This window comes from Micropterus dolomieu, linkage group LG22 (assembly GCF_021292245.1).
Source record: "Micropterus dolomieu isolate WLL.071019.BEF.003 ecotype Adirondacks linkage group LG22, ASM2129224v1, whole genome shotgun sequence".
NCBI lineage: Eukaryota > Metazoa > Chordata > Actinopteri > Centrarchiformes > Centrarchidae > Micropterus > Micropterus dolomieu.
Window position 1 is genome coordinate 8,201,095 of NC_060171.1, and position 22,022 is coordinate 8,223,116.

General features: G+C 39.8%; 1 protein-coding gene across 5 annotated transcripts in view; it reads left to right on the forward strand.

Moving 5' to 3' along the window:
• LOC123961955 (inositol hexakisphosphate and diphosphoinositol-pentakisphosphate kinase 2-like) overlaps positions 1-17,602 on the forward strand; it is a 318,451-nt gene extending 300,849 nt beyond the window's left edge. For 2 of the 5 annotated variants that reach the window (XM_046037790.1, XM_046037794.1), the window contains 4 exons: positions 5,883-6,020; positions 6,984-7,097; positions 13,786-13,869; positions 17,139-17,601. In XM_046037790.1, coding sequence (XP_045893746.1) covers positions 5,883-6,020; positions 6,984-7,097; positions 13,786-13,869; positions 17,139-17,227 — 425 coding nt within the window. In that variant the 3' untranslated portion in view covers positions 17,228-17,601. Of the gene's footprint in view, positions 1-5,882; positions 6,021-6,983; positions 7,098-13,785; positions 16,330-17,138 lie in introns of those variants that run through there. The other 3 variants (XM_046037793.1, XM_046037791.1, XM_046037792.1) reach the window with 3 other exon arrangements.
• The last annotated feature ends 4,420 nt before the right edge of the window (positions 17,603-22,022 follow it).

Genomic DNA, 22,022 nt, shown 5'->3' on the forward strand with positions numbered 1-22,022 from the left:
TTTTTACAAAATCAATGCAAATCATATCTGTTAATTAAAGTTGAACTGGAACTTAGAATATATAGACATTGGTGATAGAGAGTTTTTTTTATTAATTTTAAATCTAGTTATTAGCTCATCTGGAAACCTATTGTGCTCACTGGAGAAAAGTACCGTCACACATCTTCTCTCACTCATAACTTTGTTATTGGGCGAAATTTTGCATACATACTACATTTTTGAAGATGGTGTGCTTGAACAGTATTATTGATGACCGTAAGGCCTTGCAGATTGATTCAGAGTCTTTAGTCTGGGCAGCAAAAAATTTAATGAAATGCGATTGTAATCGGATTTCTACAGATGCGTCTTATGCTGCGATCCAGACTGCTCGGAACTGGGAAATTTCCAAGTTGAAATATTCGACTTCCGACCTAAAAGCGTTCCAGGGGCATGGTGGTGCATGATGCCGAAAGTGAACGAAAAACATGGCTGACCGTGACAAACTCTTCAAGTGTACACACAGTTGCACTCTCAGCAGTGCCCTTGGTGGTAATTAAAAGGATGGCTGTTTTAATGAAAACAAGTGACATAAATAGCCTGTATGCAACTGTGTACCCATCAGTTGTTAATCTTCAAAAGTCAGTTAATGTTGTTGCCTATACTACCTAATGTTTTCAAATTTTGTGGCATTTTTAGTATTATACCGAATACTGCATCAGACCAGCTGAGCAGAATCCATCCTCCATGCTGTCAAGTGACAGTGCTGAACTCCTCTGTTTCATCAGACGAACTCCGCTACGAAGGAGTTTTGCACCATGACATGACAGCTCGATTGTTTGGAGAGATGATGGCTCTCTATTTCTCATGCTTTCATGTTGGAAAGCTGCCTCACCAGCGTACGTAGTTAACTGACTGTGTCGTTACCACAGCAACCAAGTGGGATAGGTTGGTGGTGTCTGGACACAGAAATCCGACGTGATCACTTGCAAATAACCGTGCACAGTCTGTCTTAAAGATCTGGAACAAAGCCTAAGACCCTCTGGTTCACATGTGTTTTGAAGTAGATCTGTGTCTCTGATGTGTTTTCACTGATTCCTTTTAAACCTGTGAGGTCATAGATTAATGAATACTATTGACCACTGCTGTTATATTTAGTTTGAACTCTGTTTGCTTTGAAATGGAGAAGGGAGGGATTGTGTCAGTTGTTTGTGTGTGGTCGAGCCATACTGTTGTGCTCAGGTGTAGTTAGTCTGCTTCAGTTATAACTCAAAGGTCAAGACCTGTATTGATCAAATGAAGTCAGAGATTAAAACTTAATGAATAAAGAAATTCTTCATAGAAAGTACAGACACCCAGCTCTACAAATACAGTCCTCCGTCCTAAAGCCACTCTGCTGTTTTAGCTCTGTGCCCATCTTTTGCACAGCTCCTATCACTCCCACTTCTCTTCCTCTCTCCCTGCTCTGCCTCTCGTCCCTCAGAGCCCTCAGACGAGCTCCATGTAGTCCATCTGCTTCAGGGGCTTCTCGCTGAGCCAGCCCTGCGGGGGTTTGCCCCCATGGCTGGGGACGGGGCCGTGGCCCACCACCTGCGTCACTGTCCCTACCATGACCGCCTCCTCAAGACTTTGCTAAATTCTGGACAGGAGCTCCAAGAATCCCTGCACGGTCAGCCTCTGCAGACCCCTCTCACTCACTTCCTGTTGCTTCCTCTTACTCCCTCTAGCCCCCTCCAGCCAGTGTTGGGGCAATTGGGACACTGTTAATGCCAGCTGAGCTTTGCATCTACTGCAGTCAATTTATTTTTTTTTTCAGTCCGGTTTGCCGCCTGTGCATTCATTCTTTTTTTTTTTTCTATTATTTTGTTACATCTGCAGCCCTGCTCCATTTCATGTTGTCATCCAGGTGTGAACATGTTCCTATTCTTCTTTGTTATTTTGCATGTCTGCTAGAGGGTGTACTTGCTTTGAAAACAGGAAATGTCCATTTTCTCCTGCATACTTAAAGTCACAGTGAAATGAATATCCTTGATCCTAATGTGCCGCATTTCTAAGTGACACTGGATCATTACGAGAAGGATTTGATCAGCTCAATGAGATTTTATTTGGCCCCTCAATAGTTGACGTGGTTTACCGAACACCTCCCTCGCCTGTGTTAGATATGGGGGAGGTGAATGAGGGAGAAATGAATAAATTATGAAATGGAAACAGGTTTTGCCCACTTAGATCCAAACACACACTTCTGACTCCTTATATACGGGGGATTTTAGCTAATTACCATTTGTTATACTGTGGCATTATTTATTGGTGAATGTGTAATGTGCTGGTTTGTGCATATTTATAATATTGTGTATGTGACAAGAAGATGTCATATTCTGTTCCTTTTTAACATCTGGCCAAGGACAGCTCTGTTCTGCTGATAAAGGAGCATTATACCTGTAAAATGAACTAATGAAATAAAAATAAATAAATATCTTCAAAGTAAGTGCAGTTTTATACAATAGGAGGGGTTAGCAAGTTGTCTAAAATTACATTAGATCGGATCAATGATGTAATGGTCATGTGATGGGTCATTAAAAATATGTTGACGTTTTAAGATAGTAGACAAGAATGGGAGAAAATGGACATATCTTGCAAATAACAAGAGATAACGGAACAGTTAATACAATGACACAAGATTAAAAGATTCTTTACATCCTGAAGTCTGTCCCCAGTCCTTCCTTGCACATGATTAGACACCTTTTGTGCCACTTTTGGAACTAGAAAAAGGTATAATATGGCAAACTTTAGTCATTTCAGCAAAATGAATCTGCACAGGGAGGACTCATCGCTCGACATGCATGCTGGACGGACACTTGATGACCAGCCAAACAAACCCTTCTATGGAAGAGTTTTAGGCTTGTCCAACTGTATTGTGTGCATGCTCCATCCTGAGCAGTGAGTATAGAGAAAATCGAAATAAATGCACTCAAAACTGAGCTCTGTATAAGAGAGTCAGGTGTTGATGGCACCAACTTGGCCTTCGCACCGGTGAGGTCCTGACTGGGCAGTGCTCTGTCCACCCCAGCACTCTGAAAAGTATTTCCTGGCCAAGTGGCAGATAATATTTGAGCATCTGTTGAAAGATTTGGGTCATCATCTCGTCCCTCATTTTAATTGGCTAATTAATTTGTGGCCTGTTCATAAACTGCCGATTTTGTAAAGTGTTTCTGGAGCACGTCTTAGCACGTTGTGTCACCTAACAGTTAGCAGTCAGCAGAGATGACTGTCCGTTATAAGTTATAGATGTTTTTATTTGCTGCAGGCATCGAGAAGATTGAGATGTGTTGCTTTGTCACATTGACTTTCCTGACTTTATTTCTTTGCTCTGTTAAATGTTACTGTCTTTCCTGTCCTCCTGTCTTCGTGTTTGCCTGTGTTGGGAAACGGTTGAGTGAGTGGTGCAGTGTAGCATCAGTGTTTTCTGCTCCCACTGCATCTGGTGTGTGAGCTGAATTTGATATCCACATAGAGAGGCTGCAGCAATGACAGGGAGAAGGGAGAGGCCATAAATGCTGTCATGTTATTTTTATATATACACGTCCTGCTTTAGTGTGTAGTAATGACAGAATGAACAGTTGAAGGTGAGGATAAATGTCACGTAGCGAACCTCAAGAGAGCACATCTGCTGAGGCAACAAAATATTGACTGCGAACAGAGTTTGACAACTCTTAAATGATTTATAACTTTCTTGATGTCCATAAAAGGTTTTGTGGTATTTACTGCACATGAATGATCCCATGAGAAGCATTAACACTAAGCAACTCCACTAAATCTTGGATATGAATATTATCAATGGGGAAACTCATATCTTGGCCCGTAAAGGCCATAAATGGTTCCTGTAGATTAAATGCTGACTGCAGTTTGTTCCGCTTGTGTCGTTATATTAGACACATTGTTTTAGGGAGTAGCCGTGGAAGAATCTTTTGTCATAGCACATGAGTCCTGGAGAAATGCATGGCTGACCAGCATGTTCTCTGGAGATATGGATGGATTGGAAGCACTGCTTCAACCTTCATCATCCATTCCCTTATTTTTCCTCATGGTATCGCTTCATCATGGTGTTCTTTGGCAGCTGCGCTGAATCACACTGGATTGTATTTGCTTTAAGTTTGTTTGTGAAAGTCAGCTTGCCTTAGCACAGTAATGTAAGTGTTTAGAAGTTTTGTTTCTCAGCACATACACAGAATTTTTGACATTTTTTAAAAGAAAATATACAGTACATGAATTATTTAATGTATTCATACAGACCAGCCCAAAACAAAATTAGATAAACGGACTATAGAAGGAAGATAAATATTTTAAAGATAAATATGTACAACAAGATTGATTGCAATCACATAACAATCCTACACAGCACAACTACAGAACACAATCACTTAAAAAAAAATTAAATCTACCTTTTTTTACGATACAAAGGTTGCGGTCAATTCACTTTCAATCCATTATCTAGTAAAACTAGATAAAATACTGTAATACAATTTTTTTCCTGAATGACAAATGTCTTTTAAATTGTCCACCTAATCATTAGGTCTACAACTCGCACTCTCTCTCAAACAGGGACGTGTGCCACCCCTGAAATCAGACTGGACATCCCAGGTGCCACCCCATTGTTCTAAACTATGATTGCTATCTGACTAATGCACAGGACTTTAGTTTGCACCAACTATTTGACAAGTATTTCTGACTGTGCATTCATTTCTTTTGTATGTAGCCCACTTTTGGAGGTACAGTTTCCTTTGAGGACTGAAAGAATATGGTCTAGATTGGTTTATTTATCTTTTAAATAACAAACAGGGAAAATACTGTAATGTTAGTAATTAAAGTAGATATGAGAAATGGTAATGCTATTTCGATGTGTGCACGCATGTACTTCATGCCACCCACGCATAAGTCAGTGCCCCACCTCAGCCACCCCAGTCAAAAAAGTGCCACTCCTTTCAAGGACACTTCAGCAGGCCAGATAATTGTTGTTCAGTGGCTTGTTTTTCATTCCTATGCTGGCGGGATTGTTGGATATCTAACTTTACCAGAGGTATACAGAAGGTGGAAAACTTGCCTCTGTAGCCTGTTTTTAAAAAAATAATAATTAAAGCATACATCATTTTTATACGTAAAATGATGCGACCGACTTTTTCAATTTTATATCCAATATACCATTGAAGCATCAGCATGGAAACGTAAGTTATCCGCTACTATGAACTGACAGTATCCTGATGTTGAATTTTGTTTATCCATTGAAAACTTAATAAATCATCTTATGCATTATCTGCTTAATATGTGCAGATATGTAGCTCTGTAGTTGTTACAGGAATTGATCTTGATTATCATATCCAGTGAACACATTAGTCTACACCAAATCGCTTTCCATACAAGTCATGTGCTTGACTTTTGTGTTTTGGTGATTTTGCACTTTAAATAAAACTTGATTGATTGACTTCAAACATGCATACTGTATATATGTTAATGAAAACTTTTTCATGTGCTTTGAATTAGAGTGAATTGGTCCACACCCTCTTTTAAATAATCAGAACATCCCATTTTTGTTCATATGGTCTTACTAACCAAAAACAGAAATTAACAATATTTTGTAATTTTGGCTGGTAAGTTTGTGTAGTGCTGCTACAGTCAGAGGCCACACAGTAGGTAAACTATACCAGCCAATAATCCTTACAGTAGCCTAGAAGTCTGTGTGGCTAGTTAACAAATAAAAATGACTTACAAATTCTGGGATCTGCTTGTCAAGATGACATTGAGAGAACAACCAACATGCACAGAGAGCTGCAGTATCACAACTTCTCCTCTTTTCCTGTCTGATGGACAAGTGGTACGATCTGCTGTATTTCTGTCTGTCCGGTCTGCTGCAGGGTTCGAAGGCTGCTCCATGGTGCCCTCTATCTACCCAATGGAGACACTGCACAACTCGCTCTCTCTGAAGCAGGTGGACGAGTTCCTCAACAAAGTGTGTGAGAGCAGCAGCGAGGCCCACGCCAAAACCATGAAAGGTAGGCTTGTATAGTGAAGTAGCAATAACTATTATAAACATACTTATCTTCATTTGTTTGGTTTAGTTCTCCACTAGTTACAAAATGCAGACAAAAGCTTTGTTTTGGGAGAAAAAAAGTTCTAGTGCAGCAAATATTTTAAAGATTGTAATGTGTCCAAAAGTATTTGTAAAAATTATAAATTTTATCTTCTGAAGCTGAGCTCTTCTGCAAGATATGTGTTTTTAAACCAATTTATTTACACATCAAGTAACTTTGATGAATATTTTTCAGATAAATATATTGCACTCTTATTTGGACAAGTGTTGTGTTGGCTCTGTATTCCAGCACATATATGTAGTTTAAGTCCTGACTTTCACCTTTTAAGGGTGTTTCGAGGCTGTTCAAATCCTCACTGGGTGAACGATCCCCCAGTTTTAGGAAAATATGGGCAGAAAATTGTCTTCTACATACACACACAGGGACGAGTTTATTTTAGAGGCTAAATTTTGGGGATGCTTATGACTGCACAAGTCATTCCCCTGACCTCAATCTATTCATGGCATTCACTTTCTGAAGACCAGAGGGAAGGTAAAAAGTCTAAAGGATGAATGAGTGAATGGCACAGCATTATTAGGGAAGTTATCAATCGTCAAGTCCCTGATTGCAAAGCATTTGCAACCAAATATTAAATATGATGACTATTTGAGTTTATGTGAACTTGTCCAATTCTTTTCTGTCCCTAAAAGTGAGCGACTAATCGCAAAAAGGGCTACAATTCCTATAATGTTGTTCTGGTTTGGATGTAAACACCTTAATGCTGAATGTCTCCTTTGGCGCTTTAACGCAGTCATTGTTTTGTTTCTAATCAGATATGCTGGAGTCGACTAACTCAACTAACTAAAATATTAAACACTGCACAGTGGTTCTATGAATGACATTTGGAAACTGATCTAAATATTGTTTTGTCTGTCTTATCTCCAGCCCTCTCCAGCCTGTTTGACTCTCAGAGTCAGACGTCTCTCTACAGCCCTCAGCAGCCTCTTTCCTCCTCTGGATCTGAAACATCTCTTCAGCCGCCAAGCCAGCCTCTGTGGCGTGAGTGTTTAAAAGATATTATGGCAATGTGCAATATGTAGGCTTACTTTTATACTCGTGATAGATAGGTCGGTAGTGATTTGGTGCTGGAAATTAAGACCAGAAAGAAGTTAAATCTAACTACAGTGAAAGGAAATACTGTTGTGTGTCAGTCTAATATATATTTTGATCTATATACACAGCTTTATTTTTTGTGGGTTATGTTTAGATTGATTTATTGTAAAATAGAAAAATAAGAAACCGATTAGAAGAACACCCTTTCTGGCAGGTAATACCTAAATGTACCTATCACTCTAAATAATTTCATGTGTTTACTGTTTAGTGGTTATCAGTTTCAGATTCTGCCTTTTAAAAAAGGCTTTTTATCCTCAGTCCTTCCTTTGGCACTGTGCAAATGAGTAACTGTACAAGTAAGAAGCAGAGTGATGCTAAAAAGGGCAATGCATGCTCAGGCCTTCCACACCTTCTGCATGACCCGCATAATTTATCTGCAATGACCTAGTGGTTACAGATTCTAACTTTATCATAAACATAATCTCTCCCCACATCAGCTGAAAGCCAAGTGTCCTTGAACCAACCTCAGAACCAGGGCTGCTAATGATTATTTTCATTATTTATTAATCTGTTGATCATTTTTCAATAAATATATTGATTTTTATGTGGAAAAGAGCTATAAAGCTTTGCTCACAGCGTGTACTGCAGAGTCGTAGGTGCTCCTTGCTGCAAGATGAATCACTGACAGTGTTTGTGAAAGTGACCGCACACTCAGACCATAAAGATATGATCCGTTTACCCCAACGAGAGCTTTAGACGGTGCTTCATCAGGCTCATGAAAAAGAGATTCTTGTACTAATCATTGATGGCATACTGTGTTTTGGGAGGGGGTTTTGCCCTCAATTTATTTAGTTTTTATATTTCATATTTTTAATTTCCCAGATGTCTTTTAGAGTCAAAGACTGGACAATCCAAGATATTTCATTAATTATAATATGTAGCATTTGATCTAATAAATTTATGAGAATTAATACCAAATTATGAATTTTAATATTCAGAAAATATTAATTCACAAAGCTTCTCGTTTCGCGGGCTACCACCCGAGATTCGCCCAGGGTTTTGGGATTCTTTGGGTATGGTTAATAATTTAGACAATTATTCACTAGTGATAAGTCGGTTAACAATCGCTCAATTATCTTAAATGAGTCAGTCAGTCTCATATCGAATGGGTAAATTATCGTGGCAGGAACTTGGAGTTAGGCAACACACACACAATTCCTTTGATTACAGTGAAATTTATTAGCTAACTAAGGTGACATAAAGAAATACGGTTAAATATACATCAAAGAAATAAACAATGGCTAAACAGTGAGAATGTGGGCTCTATTGTGGGAGAATTTGACTCACACGGGCAGCTAATGAACGCAAGCTATGAGTTTTAAGGACTAAAGATAATGGACTAACAGACTATTGGACATCACTGATCACAGAATGCCTTGGTTTGCATGGGTCCCCACGCTAGCTGCCCGATTCCTGGCTTTCTGCTAGGGAATTTACGGGGGTTCTCCGTGTCTTGAATGAAGAAAAACCCTCAAGTGTTGACCGTCCTCGGTCTGGCAATTAGGCTGTTCTTTCAGGTGTCCTTTGTTACTGCTGGCGGCCCACGTGGCTGAGTCCGCCGTCAGTGGGATTAGCTCGACGAATAAAGCTTAAAAGAACTTGGAGGTTCTTCAATTAAACTAGTGTAACTTAACGGACTGATAACTTTTAACAAAAGAAAATAAAAAGCAAGTAAAGTTGCTGTAAACGGAAAGCTGAGGTCGCGGAACTTGGATAGAAACGAACAAAGCCTTAGTTGCGCCGGGTCGAACATCTTAGGGTGTTACAGGGAGAGGGAGCACGCTGGGCGCGTGCCGAAGCGCAGTTGAAGAGAACAGGAACAAGAGACCGAGACAGCGTGGGTCGCTGCTTTTGTCTGTGGTTCCCATAGGGCAATCCTTTGTTTCCCATGAGGGAGGGCTTGTTTCCAATTTCCCGAGAGACCGTCTTTCTTTAGACATATTAAAAGTTAATCAAAAATCTATTTGCGCGTATTGTAATCAAATATCTTCCCACAATCAAACCTTAATTGTCAAACGGTTGTACCGTTCTTAGTTTTAAGCACTTGATCAAAAGGAAAACAATCGTCAGTAGTTAGACCTTAAAAGGTTAGCATTTCATAGGAATCACATCAGAGGAACTTAACTAGCTTTCTGGATATACTGGCTGTTACACGTTCTTAGAGAAGCGCAAGATACGCAAATGGCATCAGATTATGGACAAGATAAATACAGAGTGACATTTATACATTAAACGGCATTTCAGACAATGGAATGTAATACTTATTTTGTCCACTTGGGGGAGATCGGGTTACATGAGGATAGCTTTGATTAACCCTAAACAATCTCTTGCTCAGGAGCTGGGGAATTTAGTTATTTAACCTTAAATTCGAGCTGGAAAATTGCTCGAGTAGTACAGGATGACATTTTTTTTATCATCATTTCTAAAGGAAGTGTCATAAAGTGTTGGGAACAAAGCATTGATTACAACAAAATGAATAAAGGTCAGGGATCCTTGCTGAAAATTAAAGCACTGCAAAATTAACTTATTTAGATTCTTTTCAACAACAAATAACACCAACGTGGTAACATAACTACTCAAATGGAGTGGGGAGACCTAGTCAAGTAACTAAAAGATTTAATTAAACCAGGTAATGCTTTGAGTTTTGAGGAGACAGTACTCTTTATTTACACAAAGAGTTCAGGCAGTCTTTCGGGTGTCCTGGAGTTCCTCACGAATTTACAACTGGGTGTGAAAGGAGAATATCCTTTGATGTGCGATAATTCAACAAAGAGGGAGGTCAGTTGCCATGGTTACGTGTGTGGGGGGCACCTGCCCTCTCTTAAGAAGAGTTCCGATAGGCTGTTTAGGAGAAGCTAATCTCTGTTTAGTGTTTCTTTGTCATTTTAACAGTCAGCCACCAAGCGTTATCTGGCTGCGGCATCAGAGGTGGCAAGTTTTATGATCGAACTGCCCAGAAACAGCACTTGGGGAAAACAACCTTTCAACCCCCCTCCTTTGGGGTCTCTTCTGCCGTCTGTTGAGGGTTGTTATCTCACCCCCTCCTTTTCTTTCTCCCAGGGAGAGAGAAAGAATTTGGAGTAGTCCAAATTTATTTGATATAAAATGCACAAATCCACACTGTTTGTACACTACAAATATTAAACAGAAAAGCAGCAGATTATTTAATTTGAGGAGCTGGAACCTGAAAATATGTGCCTTTTCTGTTTGATAAATTACTTACATGATTAATTGAGTTGAGATTTTCTTGTCAGCTGTTGTTTTACAAAGTAAACACTGATTAATTGTTTATCAATTCATTGCTGTACTACTGCTCTGAACACCCCAACCTGAACAGCCATTTTTAAGTTTCTCTGGGTTAGGAGGATTATCAAAAAATTTAATTAAAATGTGCATATTAAATAATAAGGAAGGCTGAGCTTTTCATGAACAGTCTGTCGTCTTACTAAATGAGCTAGATCTCAGTAAATTTTTAATGAGACCCATCAAAAAGCCCTAAAACTGTCAGACAAGCTAAAGAACAGCAGAATGTAAATGTCTGGCCACCCTGTGGGATCAGCATCAGCAATAAAACTTCAGTAAAATAGGACTCTGAGAGAACATCACATCCCCTTTAATAACTCAGCCCTTCCCTTTTTAATGTGGTCACCCTCCTTTTCTTTCTCCTCTCTTTTCTGCGATCCATTTTTAGGGCCCGAGCATGAAACGTGTGAGGTCCCTATTGAAACTGAAGGAATTATATTTCTTTCTTACTTTCTTTCTTTTTTCGCGCACAGGCGTGGCAAAATGGCTCGCTAGCGCCCCCTACAGAGCAGCCCCCGGACAAAGTTTCACCTACATGTATGAAATTCCTGTGGTGTACGGTATCATGTCCAGACGTACAAAAAAGCCTCTTGGAGCCATTGCCTAAACCGAACAGGAAGTCGGCCATTTTGGATTTAATGGTCATTTTTGGCGATTTACACACTTTGTACTTTAACGAACTCCTCCTAGGGATTTAGTCCGATCAACTTCAAATTTTTACTGTGCAGTCTAAACCCATTGACAATTAAAATTTATTCAAACAGTTACTACCAGTCGACCAGTTTGCCCATGGCGTGCTGTCAAAAATCGATTATTCGCCATGAAACAGGAAGTTGTTATAACTTCAGTATACATGCAGACATCTGGACCAAATTTGATATGTATATTAAGAGTCGCACCCTGAACACATCTATATGCCAATATTCACTCAATGTCATAGCACCACCTGCTGGCAACAGGAAATGACACGTTTTACACTGTAATGTACTACTCCTAACAGATTGGACATATCAACTTCAAAACTGTCCCAGAAAACCCTTAACACATTCATGAGGCCATGATGTAAAACTTGTGAGTTTTCGGTAAACGTCGTTGTGGTGGCATGGCAGCGAAGTTCCACGCTTCACCGTGACACAGGATGTTGTTGTAACTCGACTGTACATGCACAGTTCTTTACGAAATTTTACACGTTTAATAAGAGTCCCGCCCTGAACACATGTACATGCCGACATTCACCCATAGTCATAGTGCCACCTGCTGGCAACAGGAAATAGCCTTTAACGAAGCAGCGCCCATGGCTTGTTTCATCTACATGTATGACATTGCTGTGGCAATTGTATCATGTCCAGACGTACAAAAAAGACTCTTGGAGCGATGCCCTAAACTCAACAGTAAGTTGGCCATTTTGGATTAAATGGTCATTTTTTGCGATTTACACACTTTGTACATTAACAAACTCCTACTAGGGATTTAGTACGATCAAATTAAAATTTTCGCTGTGCAGTCTAAACCCATTGACAATTAAGTTATTAAAACGGTTAATACAAGTCGACCAGTTTGCCCGTAGCGTGTCATTGAAAATTGGTGGTTCACCATGAAACAGGAAGTTGTTATAACTTCAGTACACATAATCACAGTGTGTGTTACAATACTCCCACTCTAAACACATCCACATGCCAATATTCACTCAAAGTCATAGCGCCACCTGCTGGCAACAGGAAATGACACATTGTATTGTATGTACTACTCCTAGCAGGTTGGCCGTATCAACTTCAAAACCGTGCCAGAAAACTCTTAACACATTGATGAGGCCATGATGTAAAACTTGTGAGTTTTTGGTCAACGGTGTGGCGGTGGCATGGTGGTGAAGTCATTTTTGGATGATTTACAGGCTCTGTACTTTAACGAACTCCTACAGAATTAGTCTGACCGACTTCAGGTTGTCGCTGTCTACTCTAAACCCGTTGACGATTAAAAGTGGAACGGCAACCCCGTGGCGTGGCACCCAAAATCAATGATTTGAAAGAGGATGTTGTTGTAACTTCAGTGTACATGCTGACATTTGCACCAAACTTTACGTGCTTGATAACTGTCCCACCCCGAACACATCTAAATGCCAATATTCAGTTATAGTCATGGCGCCAAGTGCTATGCAGCGCCACAAAGGGGACACAGGAAATGATAATTAACACCTTTGTGCAGCGTACGAAGCACGTGGCAAATTCACAGCCACATCGGCGGAGCTCCAGAATCTGCAACGCAGGAGCCTCACACCTCAACGTGCTACACGTACGAGGGCCCACTCAACACTGCTTGCAGCTTTAATTTAAATTTTATTTTTTATCCCTCTGGGTGGTGAGGTGATTAATTTATCTTCCTGCCAGTGTTGTTGATTGATTGAAGCATCTACTCTAGCTAGCTTTTCCCTTTTACATCCATCACTTGTGTGTTTTATTTACATTGCGCACATTATGTGGCCTTTTTTAATTTTTCTGTTGATCTGTTCTGCCTTTTCATTACCTGCTTCAGATCTGGGTTGCTGTAAGAGCTAATAACTCTCATTTATCGCACGGTGTGCAGGCAGGGATGCTGGAGGCTACGGCTGAATGAATATGACACTTGTTCCGACTGTGGTGTGACACTGTTCGCTCTCCTATTGGCTGTACTTAGAGGAGAGCTGGTTGCACGTGCATGACTACGTCACTCAGATTAAGCCCAGACTGTCATTGAAAATGTTTTAATGTGTCATACTATAAAATATTTCTCTCTAGTGGAGAAAATCTGGCTACATATGGGTTTAATATTCATAGTTTTATTGACGTATGAATGGAGAAAATACATCATTTTGAAATGTAATGTTAGTGATCTTAAATTAAATTTTGTCAGATTATTGATGTACACAATTGATGTACATAATGTGTACATGTGGCTTGATTTATGAAACCCAGAAAACTGTTTTCATAAAGTTCTCCATGGCAACAGAAGATGAAGTGGCGAGGGGATGATGCTGTAGTCTTCCTGCTTTTGTACCAGATCACTCCCCCCACATTGTTCACTTTGTGTCCCTCCACATGACGCGCATACACTAACCGCTGAGGGCGCCACGCAATTCCAGCAGGGTTTGACAATTGTTGTAGGATTTGTACCAGAGAATTGATCTGTTGTGAAGGTCAGAGCTGTTTGTATGATCTGTATGTTATGTGCGTTAACATCTGTGTTTCTGAGTCACAAAGATAATTGAATTTTCTGTGTTTGTGGTTTTTTTTTAAAGATGGCAGTATCCCCTCCAGTGCTGTTTCCAGTGCTGGCCCCTCCTCGCCAATCACAGAAAGCTCTGGCCTGAACTTCAGCTTCAGTGAGTAGACTGTCTGTCTAAAAAACACAAGGACTTCTGGGTATCTAAGGGCACAAGCTGAAGACCTTAATCTCTCTTTGCTTTTCTCTGTCCTTCTGCTCACATTCACACAAAAAAACACTGGAGGAGATGCTGATTCTGGAGAGAGGCCACTCTGCCTCAGGTATTACAAAAACTCAGACTGTAAATACAAGCACTTAAACTTGTACATGGACTCTTCGGCACTGTACATCTGATCACCACACTTTCCCTGCCCCGTAAAAAGACAAAACACTGGATCTTCACCAGTTCCAAATCTCTCATAACCTCGATCCTCCTCTTCAGTTTGTCGACACATTCATAAACCAGCTCTGACTGAGTAACTGTGCATCAAGCCAACATTAAGACCAGTTTATTTTTTCTTTAGTCTATTTTAGAGTCTGCCTACGCTACAACAGCAACAGTGCTGGGGTTTTTTCTGCCCAGATGCTGTCTCACACACAAGCTGCTTCAATTCTGACCTTAAACATGTACAGCTGTGCTGCAGCAAAGTGACTAGCCAATCAGTGGCCACCCTGAAACAAAAACAGGCTGTTTTGGAAATTCAAGTAAAATTTATTAAAATTTGACCGCTTGAGTTTCTGATGTGTTTCAGCCACACATATAGGCTGAAAGTTACAGCCTAAAGGAATAGTTCAACATTTTGGCAAATACACTTAATTGCTTTCTTAACGAGAGTCAAGATACAATGATTCAGCATAAAGCTTAGCATGAAGATCGGAAACGGGTAACAATCTAGCCTGGTAGGTAACAAAACAGCATCTCTAATCAACACTACATCTTGTTCGTTTAATTCATACAAAAACCAAGGTGTTAAAATGATTAGTGGTTTTACAGTGGGTTATGTGCTGGACTATTTCTTGGCTGGGTGCAGTAACTTACTGGGGCATATAGACATGAGATTGGTATTAATCGTCTCATCCGACAGTTTGTATGAAAGCAAATCAGCACACTTCCCAAAATGTCAAACTGGTCCTTTTAGACTATGTACACATGCTTTAACACTGCACGCCTGGTTTATAAAAATGACTTGAGGTTGCAGTCATTATTCTGAGACCATTTTGAAACTGTTAACAAAGGGGCATGTGTAGCCCAAGAATACTGGGCTGTAAAATACAAAGATGAACATCTGACACTTTTATGATTTCAGAGATTGCAAACTAATTATTCTCAATCTGGAGGGATTTGGGTTATCATTTTAAAGTTATACATTTGGCACACGTTAACTTACTATATTAAAGTTGTGGTACTTTTTGTTCAGGGGATTTTTAGTTCACTTCATACAACCAAAATAACAGGTTTCTTTTCTACAGGTATTTTTTGTTTAATGTAAAACACAAGCCAGTTTGATCAAATTGTATTAGTCTTTTCAATGATAGTCTGCTGTTGAATGGAAACAATATCTTGATCTGTAAATGTGCCTTTAAATGACATTTGAGAGAAACATTTTAAGTATTGCGGACACTGTGGCCTCCCTGCTGTATTTTTATTACTTTTTCATTTTGGGGGGGGTTTACAAATCAAAATAGATTTTGAATCTTAAATGTAGTTTTATTTTAGACATAAAGGGAAGAACCACTTGATTAAGTAAATAGTATAAATGTACTTTTACCTAATGACGACTACCTGACAAGTTTTTTTCAGTTGTGTTTAGTTCTATTTGTTTTTGTGTCTACAGTCTGCTGTCACACCAAATTACATGTGTATTAATTAATTTTACATTAATCAAGTGACTGTTTCTAATGATGTAATGAGTCATACTCAGGTAGACATATCATAAATCTATAGATGGAGAGTGGTTTTAGCAGTATGTGACTGAACTGGGGGTCAATTCACTTTCAATGAAAATTAATAAATTCAGTGGTGAATTTACTTCAAAAAAGTCCAAAGAAATACCTTTACGGCTTTGACCATACATTTTTATAGCTAAGTGCTGTGATTATGACCATTATGTTCAGGCAGTACTGTCTGCAACACCAAAGTGAAAAGGGGAGAAATAAAACAGCTCCCTGCTCATTTCACACTGGTGAAATTTAAAATGACCCCTAAAACCTTGGAAACACCTACTGTAGAACAAGTGTGTGTGTGTGTGTATATATATATATATATATATATATTTTTTTAGTCATCATGGAAAGCGTTTTAGATTTGAATAGGAATAATGTTTTTTTTTGTTGTGTTTTTTTTTTTTTTTTTTTTTTACCTAAAGGTGGGTTGATGTGGGTAATTTTAGTTTTGTATTTATGTGATTGTTTAATGTGCTATTTAATGTCAGCCAAAGAGGAAGGGTGTGTTTCTGTGATGAGTTTGGCTGCTGGAGAAAATGTGTAACATTTCTGTCGATCTCTTGAGGTTCAGGTCGAGCTGTAATGTTGGAAAGAGGTGGAGGAGGTGAAGGATAATAAAAAATAAATCTATAAACAGTGGAAACATTGTTCATTTTGTTATCAAGCACAACAAATCACATGTGTTTGCAGCTGGCAACAGGCCTGTAAGTGTGTGTGTGTGTGTGTGTGTGTGTGTATTAATGGCCCACAGTCCAGACACATAAGCCTGTTATTGCTCCATAAACAAAGCTCCTTGTCACCAGTCTGCCAACACACACCTTTCCCTTCCTGTGTCAGTCCTCTCTCTCTGTTTACTTTCCTTTCTTTCTTTTTCCTCCTCTCTTCTCTTCCATTTCTTTTCTTTTTGTTGCACTCCTATCCTTCTGTCTCTGGTCTTTTTTCTTCTCTCGTCTTCCCATTGTTTCCTCCTCTCCTTTCCTGTCTTTTTACCTCACCCCATTTTATTCCTCTTACCCTTTCTCGTTTTTTCCTTCACCTTATTCACCCATTTTCGAGGCTATCCTTTACTTGTTTCCTTTGCTCTCCTCTCTTCTCCTTTTCTTCGCTCCTCTCCTCATTTGCTCTTGTGTCCTGTCATTTCTGCATCCTTGCTTCCTCTCCCCTCCTCATTTCCAATTCTCTCTACTACTTTCATTTTATCCTCTTCTCCTTGTCTCTCCTCCTTGTTTCCTCTTTCCTCGTCTCCGATCCTTGTCTCCTCTTCTCATTGTCTCCCCTCCTTGTTTCCTTTTCTCCTCTCATTTACACCTTATTTTTTCTCTTATCCCCCTCTTTCTCTCCCCTTGTCTCCCCTCCTCTTTGTCCTTCCCCTCTTCTCTTGCCTTTTTCCCTTCTCGTCTCCCCCCATCCTCTCCCACTCCCACTCCTCTCCTCTCCACGCAGCTTTTAAGAATAGTGATGACTCATGCCTCTTCCCATTGCGCCCATGTGTTGCCATGGTGACGCCCCCAGATGTAATTGACTCCTCCTGATCAACGCTGGGTGAATCGGGGGAGAGAGAGACAGACGGAGAGAGACGCCGACTCACCGGAAGCCAAAAGCTGATGTCATTTATTCTGTCTGAAGTCTTTCTCTCAGGCTTTATTTCCAACATTCACACACACAGACTGAAACACACAAATGTCCATTCATTCTGTCTCCATCTTCCCTTATCGCCACACATTTTAAGTTACACGCACACACACACATACACAGCCCTCTCTCTTGCTTCAGTACAAACCTGGTACAAACTCTACAGTAGCTAGTTTCATTCACAGCGCTCACAGGACGACAATTGTGTGGCCGCAGGTTGTTTTGTGACCTTTTATCAAGTTGTTCTTTCTCCAGTAGCAGAGTCAAAGAAAACAAACGTCATTAAAGCGGCTGGCTACAGAAATGTTGCAGCTCAGTCTTAAGAAATGTAATCAAAGACAAAGTTTGTGAAAAATGCCAGTAGGTCTTTCAGGGTGAAAACCCATTGGATGCCCTTTTCATGCACCCCCCAACATTTAGCTACAGCAGGTGACTTAGGACCGGCTAGTGGTGGAAACACTGGGATTTGTCAAAAGCATAAACAGTTTAACTTTATGCAAATGAAGATGAAATTCATTTCCAAGTTGTGTAGTGATTTAAACTAGTAAGCTTCCTTTTGTTCCATACTGAAAACCTTTTGAGGATAAGTCAAGTATATTGTAAACACATTTTTGAGAACCTGGACCCCACTATACAGAACTGTTTTAGGTGTGGGGAAAAAGCTGTGTAGCAGCAACAGAGGCTGCCTAAACCCACAGAAGAACTGTAGGTAATTCTCCAAGATGTTTCAGTCCTGTGATGTGTCTCAAGCTGCCCTTTTGGGGCAGAGTTCTAGCAGTCAAAAGTACAAGAAGAAAGCCATTAGAGCCATTCTTACTTTACAGCATTGTTCCACACCTGCCTAAAACCTTTGCATAGTACTGCATATTACAATAAAAAGACAATAAGTCTTAAACACTACTACACAAGCTGTTGGCGATGGACTTTGCAGTGCTGTGTCAAGAGATGTATGCAGCCACAAATGTGTTGAACACCAGTAAATGTCACAAATTGGTTTCAGTCCTGTAGAATTTAAAGCGAAAATCATTTGTTTGTAAAGATGCCCTTTTGGAACAGAGTTCCAGCAGAGAAGCTGAGGAAAATGGGTACACAAACAAGAATCTAAACTGTTCTGAAACCACTTTGTGGGGTGCTGAAAGCCCTCTCTTATTGTGAATCAGCCGGGCCAAATTTCAGATTAAAAGCTGCATTGAATGTGCTCTTGGCAGGATACTTTGACCACTGGAAGTATACAAGATAATAGACTCTTAGTCTTATAAGAGATGAATGTTAGGAAATGGACAAATAAACTACAGACTGTCATTTACAAATCTTATCCAACCTGCTTTAAAAATCCCTTTAGACATTCTCTTATTTTTATTTCTTCTGTCACATTACCTTAACATGTATTTTTAACTGTCGGAGGAGTCCCAAACCTTCGACTTCCCTCCTACTGCTCAGTGACTTAGCTTTGCACTCAGCTAATAGCCTAAAATATAAATGCAAAGAAAGAAGTGGGAGGGAAAGACGAGAGAGGAGAGTAACTATTAGTCGTGCTGATGAGACAATTACCCTCTTCTAGTCTCCATCCAAACCTGATAGGAAGGCAGGACGGTGTCCAGATAGACCTTGATTGCCACATCCTCTCCCACAACCCGTCCTCAGCTCCCCCATAACCCTTGTGTAAAGTCAATATGCGTTGTCATTGTAGTGGGGGTGGGGGGTGAGGAGGGGAGTTGTTTTGCTTGGTGATGTGGCAGTTGAGCAGCAATGTGTGGGCTCACCCTCCTTGAGTCCCAAACTGCATGTAATAGTGTAGCATTCAAGGTTAGAGGGGCTGCCAGTGTGAGAGAACAACAAATTTGTTCTTCTTTCTTTTTCAGTTTCAGAAAAAACACCCTTCGAGGGTGACACACTTGCTGCAGGGAAAGACACATGGAAATGAGAGACAAAGATAAACTAGCAGCCATTCATCACCTGCTGAAATCAATGCAGTGTGTCACAGCAGCAGGTGTAGGTGTGGATCCTTCAAAGGCTGATTTTGGAGCCGAAATTGATCTGTCTCTCCCACCCCACCCCTCAGGGATGTATGTAGTTGTTAGTAGTTGTATTGTTCTTCTCCCTCGCTGCTGAGTCAAAGATCTGTAAATATCAAATAGAAAATGTCTAAGCTATTTTGACATCTGTCCACCTGACAAATCAAAGCTGACAAACAAAATGGCATGTTGTCTTCAATACTGAACCCAATGGCTCATTTCCTTACTTCATATTTAAATTACTGCAAACCTTTGTACGAAAAGCTTTTAGTCACAAAAACCCACAAAGGTATGATTTTTAACATCAAACAGTTGGTGTTATGTAACATTTTGTGACAGATGGGGTTTATCTCATCGGTCTATGATACAGACAGATTCAGGTACGTATTTCAAAGTTTGGCAAAAACAACTTTACTAATGTATGTTGAACTACTTACAGTTTTTGCTTCAGAGGGCAGAAACTGCACATCTCAGAACACCATTTGTGAGACACTGCAGATGAAGTAATAAGGTGAGACCTTTTGCTTTTTATTATAACAACTTCTGTTTCTGCAAATGTTATAATTTTGCATGAGATAAAAGTGATGGAAAGGTCACATCCTCAAAATTCTGGCTATTTTTGCACAACCTTTATACATAAAACAAGACAAAGTCTTTAGGCACCACATGGCTTTGAGCTAAATGTTAACATCAGCATGCTATCATGCTCACATAAACAATGCTAAGATGGTGATGCATAGCGAGCGTATAATGTTTACCAGGCTGGTGGAAGTTTTCAGATATTTGTTCATAAACTAGTACTGGACAATTTAAAATCTTAACCTGATGATGGCGCTAGATCAGCGTTTCATTCCCTCCCACTATACTACAACAAATAAAAAAGGAGCCTCAGTTGAAATAAGATAAATTATTCAGGTCTACACGATAGCATCAGCAAACTGTTGTTTTTTTGTTTCCATACATAAATAGTGTTCATTCTTCGTTCCAGTCTTTCACGTGGTCATTCACACACCCCATGCAGTGGTTCCATGCCCCCCAGGTTGAAAACCACTGCACTAGATGAAAAGTGAAAGGGTCAGCAGTTATTACAATTCATCTTGAGGGGGGACATTAATGACATGACAATCCAGTCAATAGTTTTTGAAATGTTTCAGTCGGGACCATCAGGAATACTATACTATTACTTGAGCCACGATGCCAGTGTTGCTAGAAATCTAAATGTCACATTCAGTCCCTTCACACTGCAAAATTCATTCTTTATTTGCTGGATTTAAATTTTCCTATGTAAAATATATTTTTTGACTTGTCGAATTGAGACTTTCACAAGGAAAGGAACCTATGGAGGTTCCTGGATGTAGTTTTTAAAGGATACCGAACACAAATGGCATTAGACAGTTTATGAATGTGCTGTAAAAGGGCCCATGGGACTCCACATCACATTACTGCATAGTTGAGTTGCAGTCACTACAGGAAGCTGTTTGTCCACCAGCTGGAAATAATCACAATTAATGAGAATGCACAAATAAAGCAATAAACTACAAAAAAGGTTACAGCTCCTCTTCTCTGATGAAGACTCATTTAAGGGCCTTTCTGATTTAAACAGAGCAACTGGTTTTTGATAGATTGCTGAAATTAGCTTCAAATGGCAATATCTCAGTACAAATAAAACCTTATCAGAATCAGTTTTATTGCCAGGTATGTGTACACATATGAGGAATTTGACTCAGGATTGCACATTGCTCATGATGTGCTTACTCGTACAAAAACACAATAATAAAATAATATCATAGCACATATGTAATCTATCTAGATTATATCAGTGGAATGAAAATAATTTTATTTATTGTTAAATAAACGTATTTAGCACAATAAATTGGCTAGGCCATTACATAGCAGCTGTTATACACTGTAACTAAGAATTCTGGATTCTGTTGGATGCAAGATGGAGATTCACTTTTAGTAATTGGACAGTACAACCAGACATCTGTGACTTTCGTTAACTAGTGTGCCTGTATTAAACTGTAGGTAACTGCAACAGTCGGTTAGCTTATTGACAAATTATCACTACCAGGGTGTGTGGTAGTCAATAAGCGATAACAACCTCCAGACAAGGGGGAGGATAAAAACACAAGGAAAAGAAGCAAGTTAACAAAAAAAGGAATCATTTAAGACTAGTAAGAAGCATCCTTAGAGATGGTGTCTATATTATACACTTAGTCCACTAGAGAGTACTATCAAGTTTAATTTTGAAATGCAAACTACAACAGCACTGGTGAGACTGAAACGGAAAGGGTAGCTACCAACTGGACACTGATCATCGTCCTGATTGGTTGCACGTCTCTCATTTTGGAAAGCATCTGCATCTGGTAGCCTACTGCAGTTTTGCAGATTAGTTTTAAAAGAAAATGGGCAGCTTCCTGGTTCATGCAACAAAATTGTATTTAACGTAGAGAAGGTATTTCTTCGGAATGACCCAGCTTCTTTCAACCGGGTTATCACTGTGCTCATTCTCATCCTAATTAGAGGTCTGCACGTGTGTCCTTCATTGAAATAATCTTGAATTATTTCACTCACATTGTTTCGGCTGCGATGGACTGGCGACCTGTCCAGGGTGTACCCCGCCTTTCGCCCAATGTCAGCTGGGATAGGCTCCAGCCCCCCCCCCCCCCCCCCCCCCCCC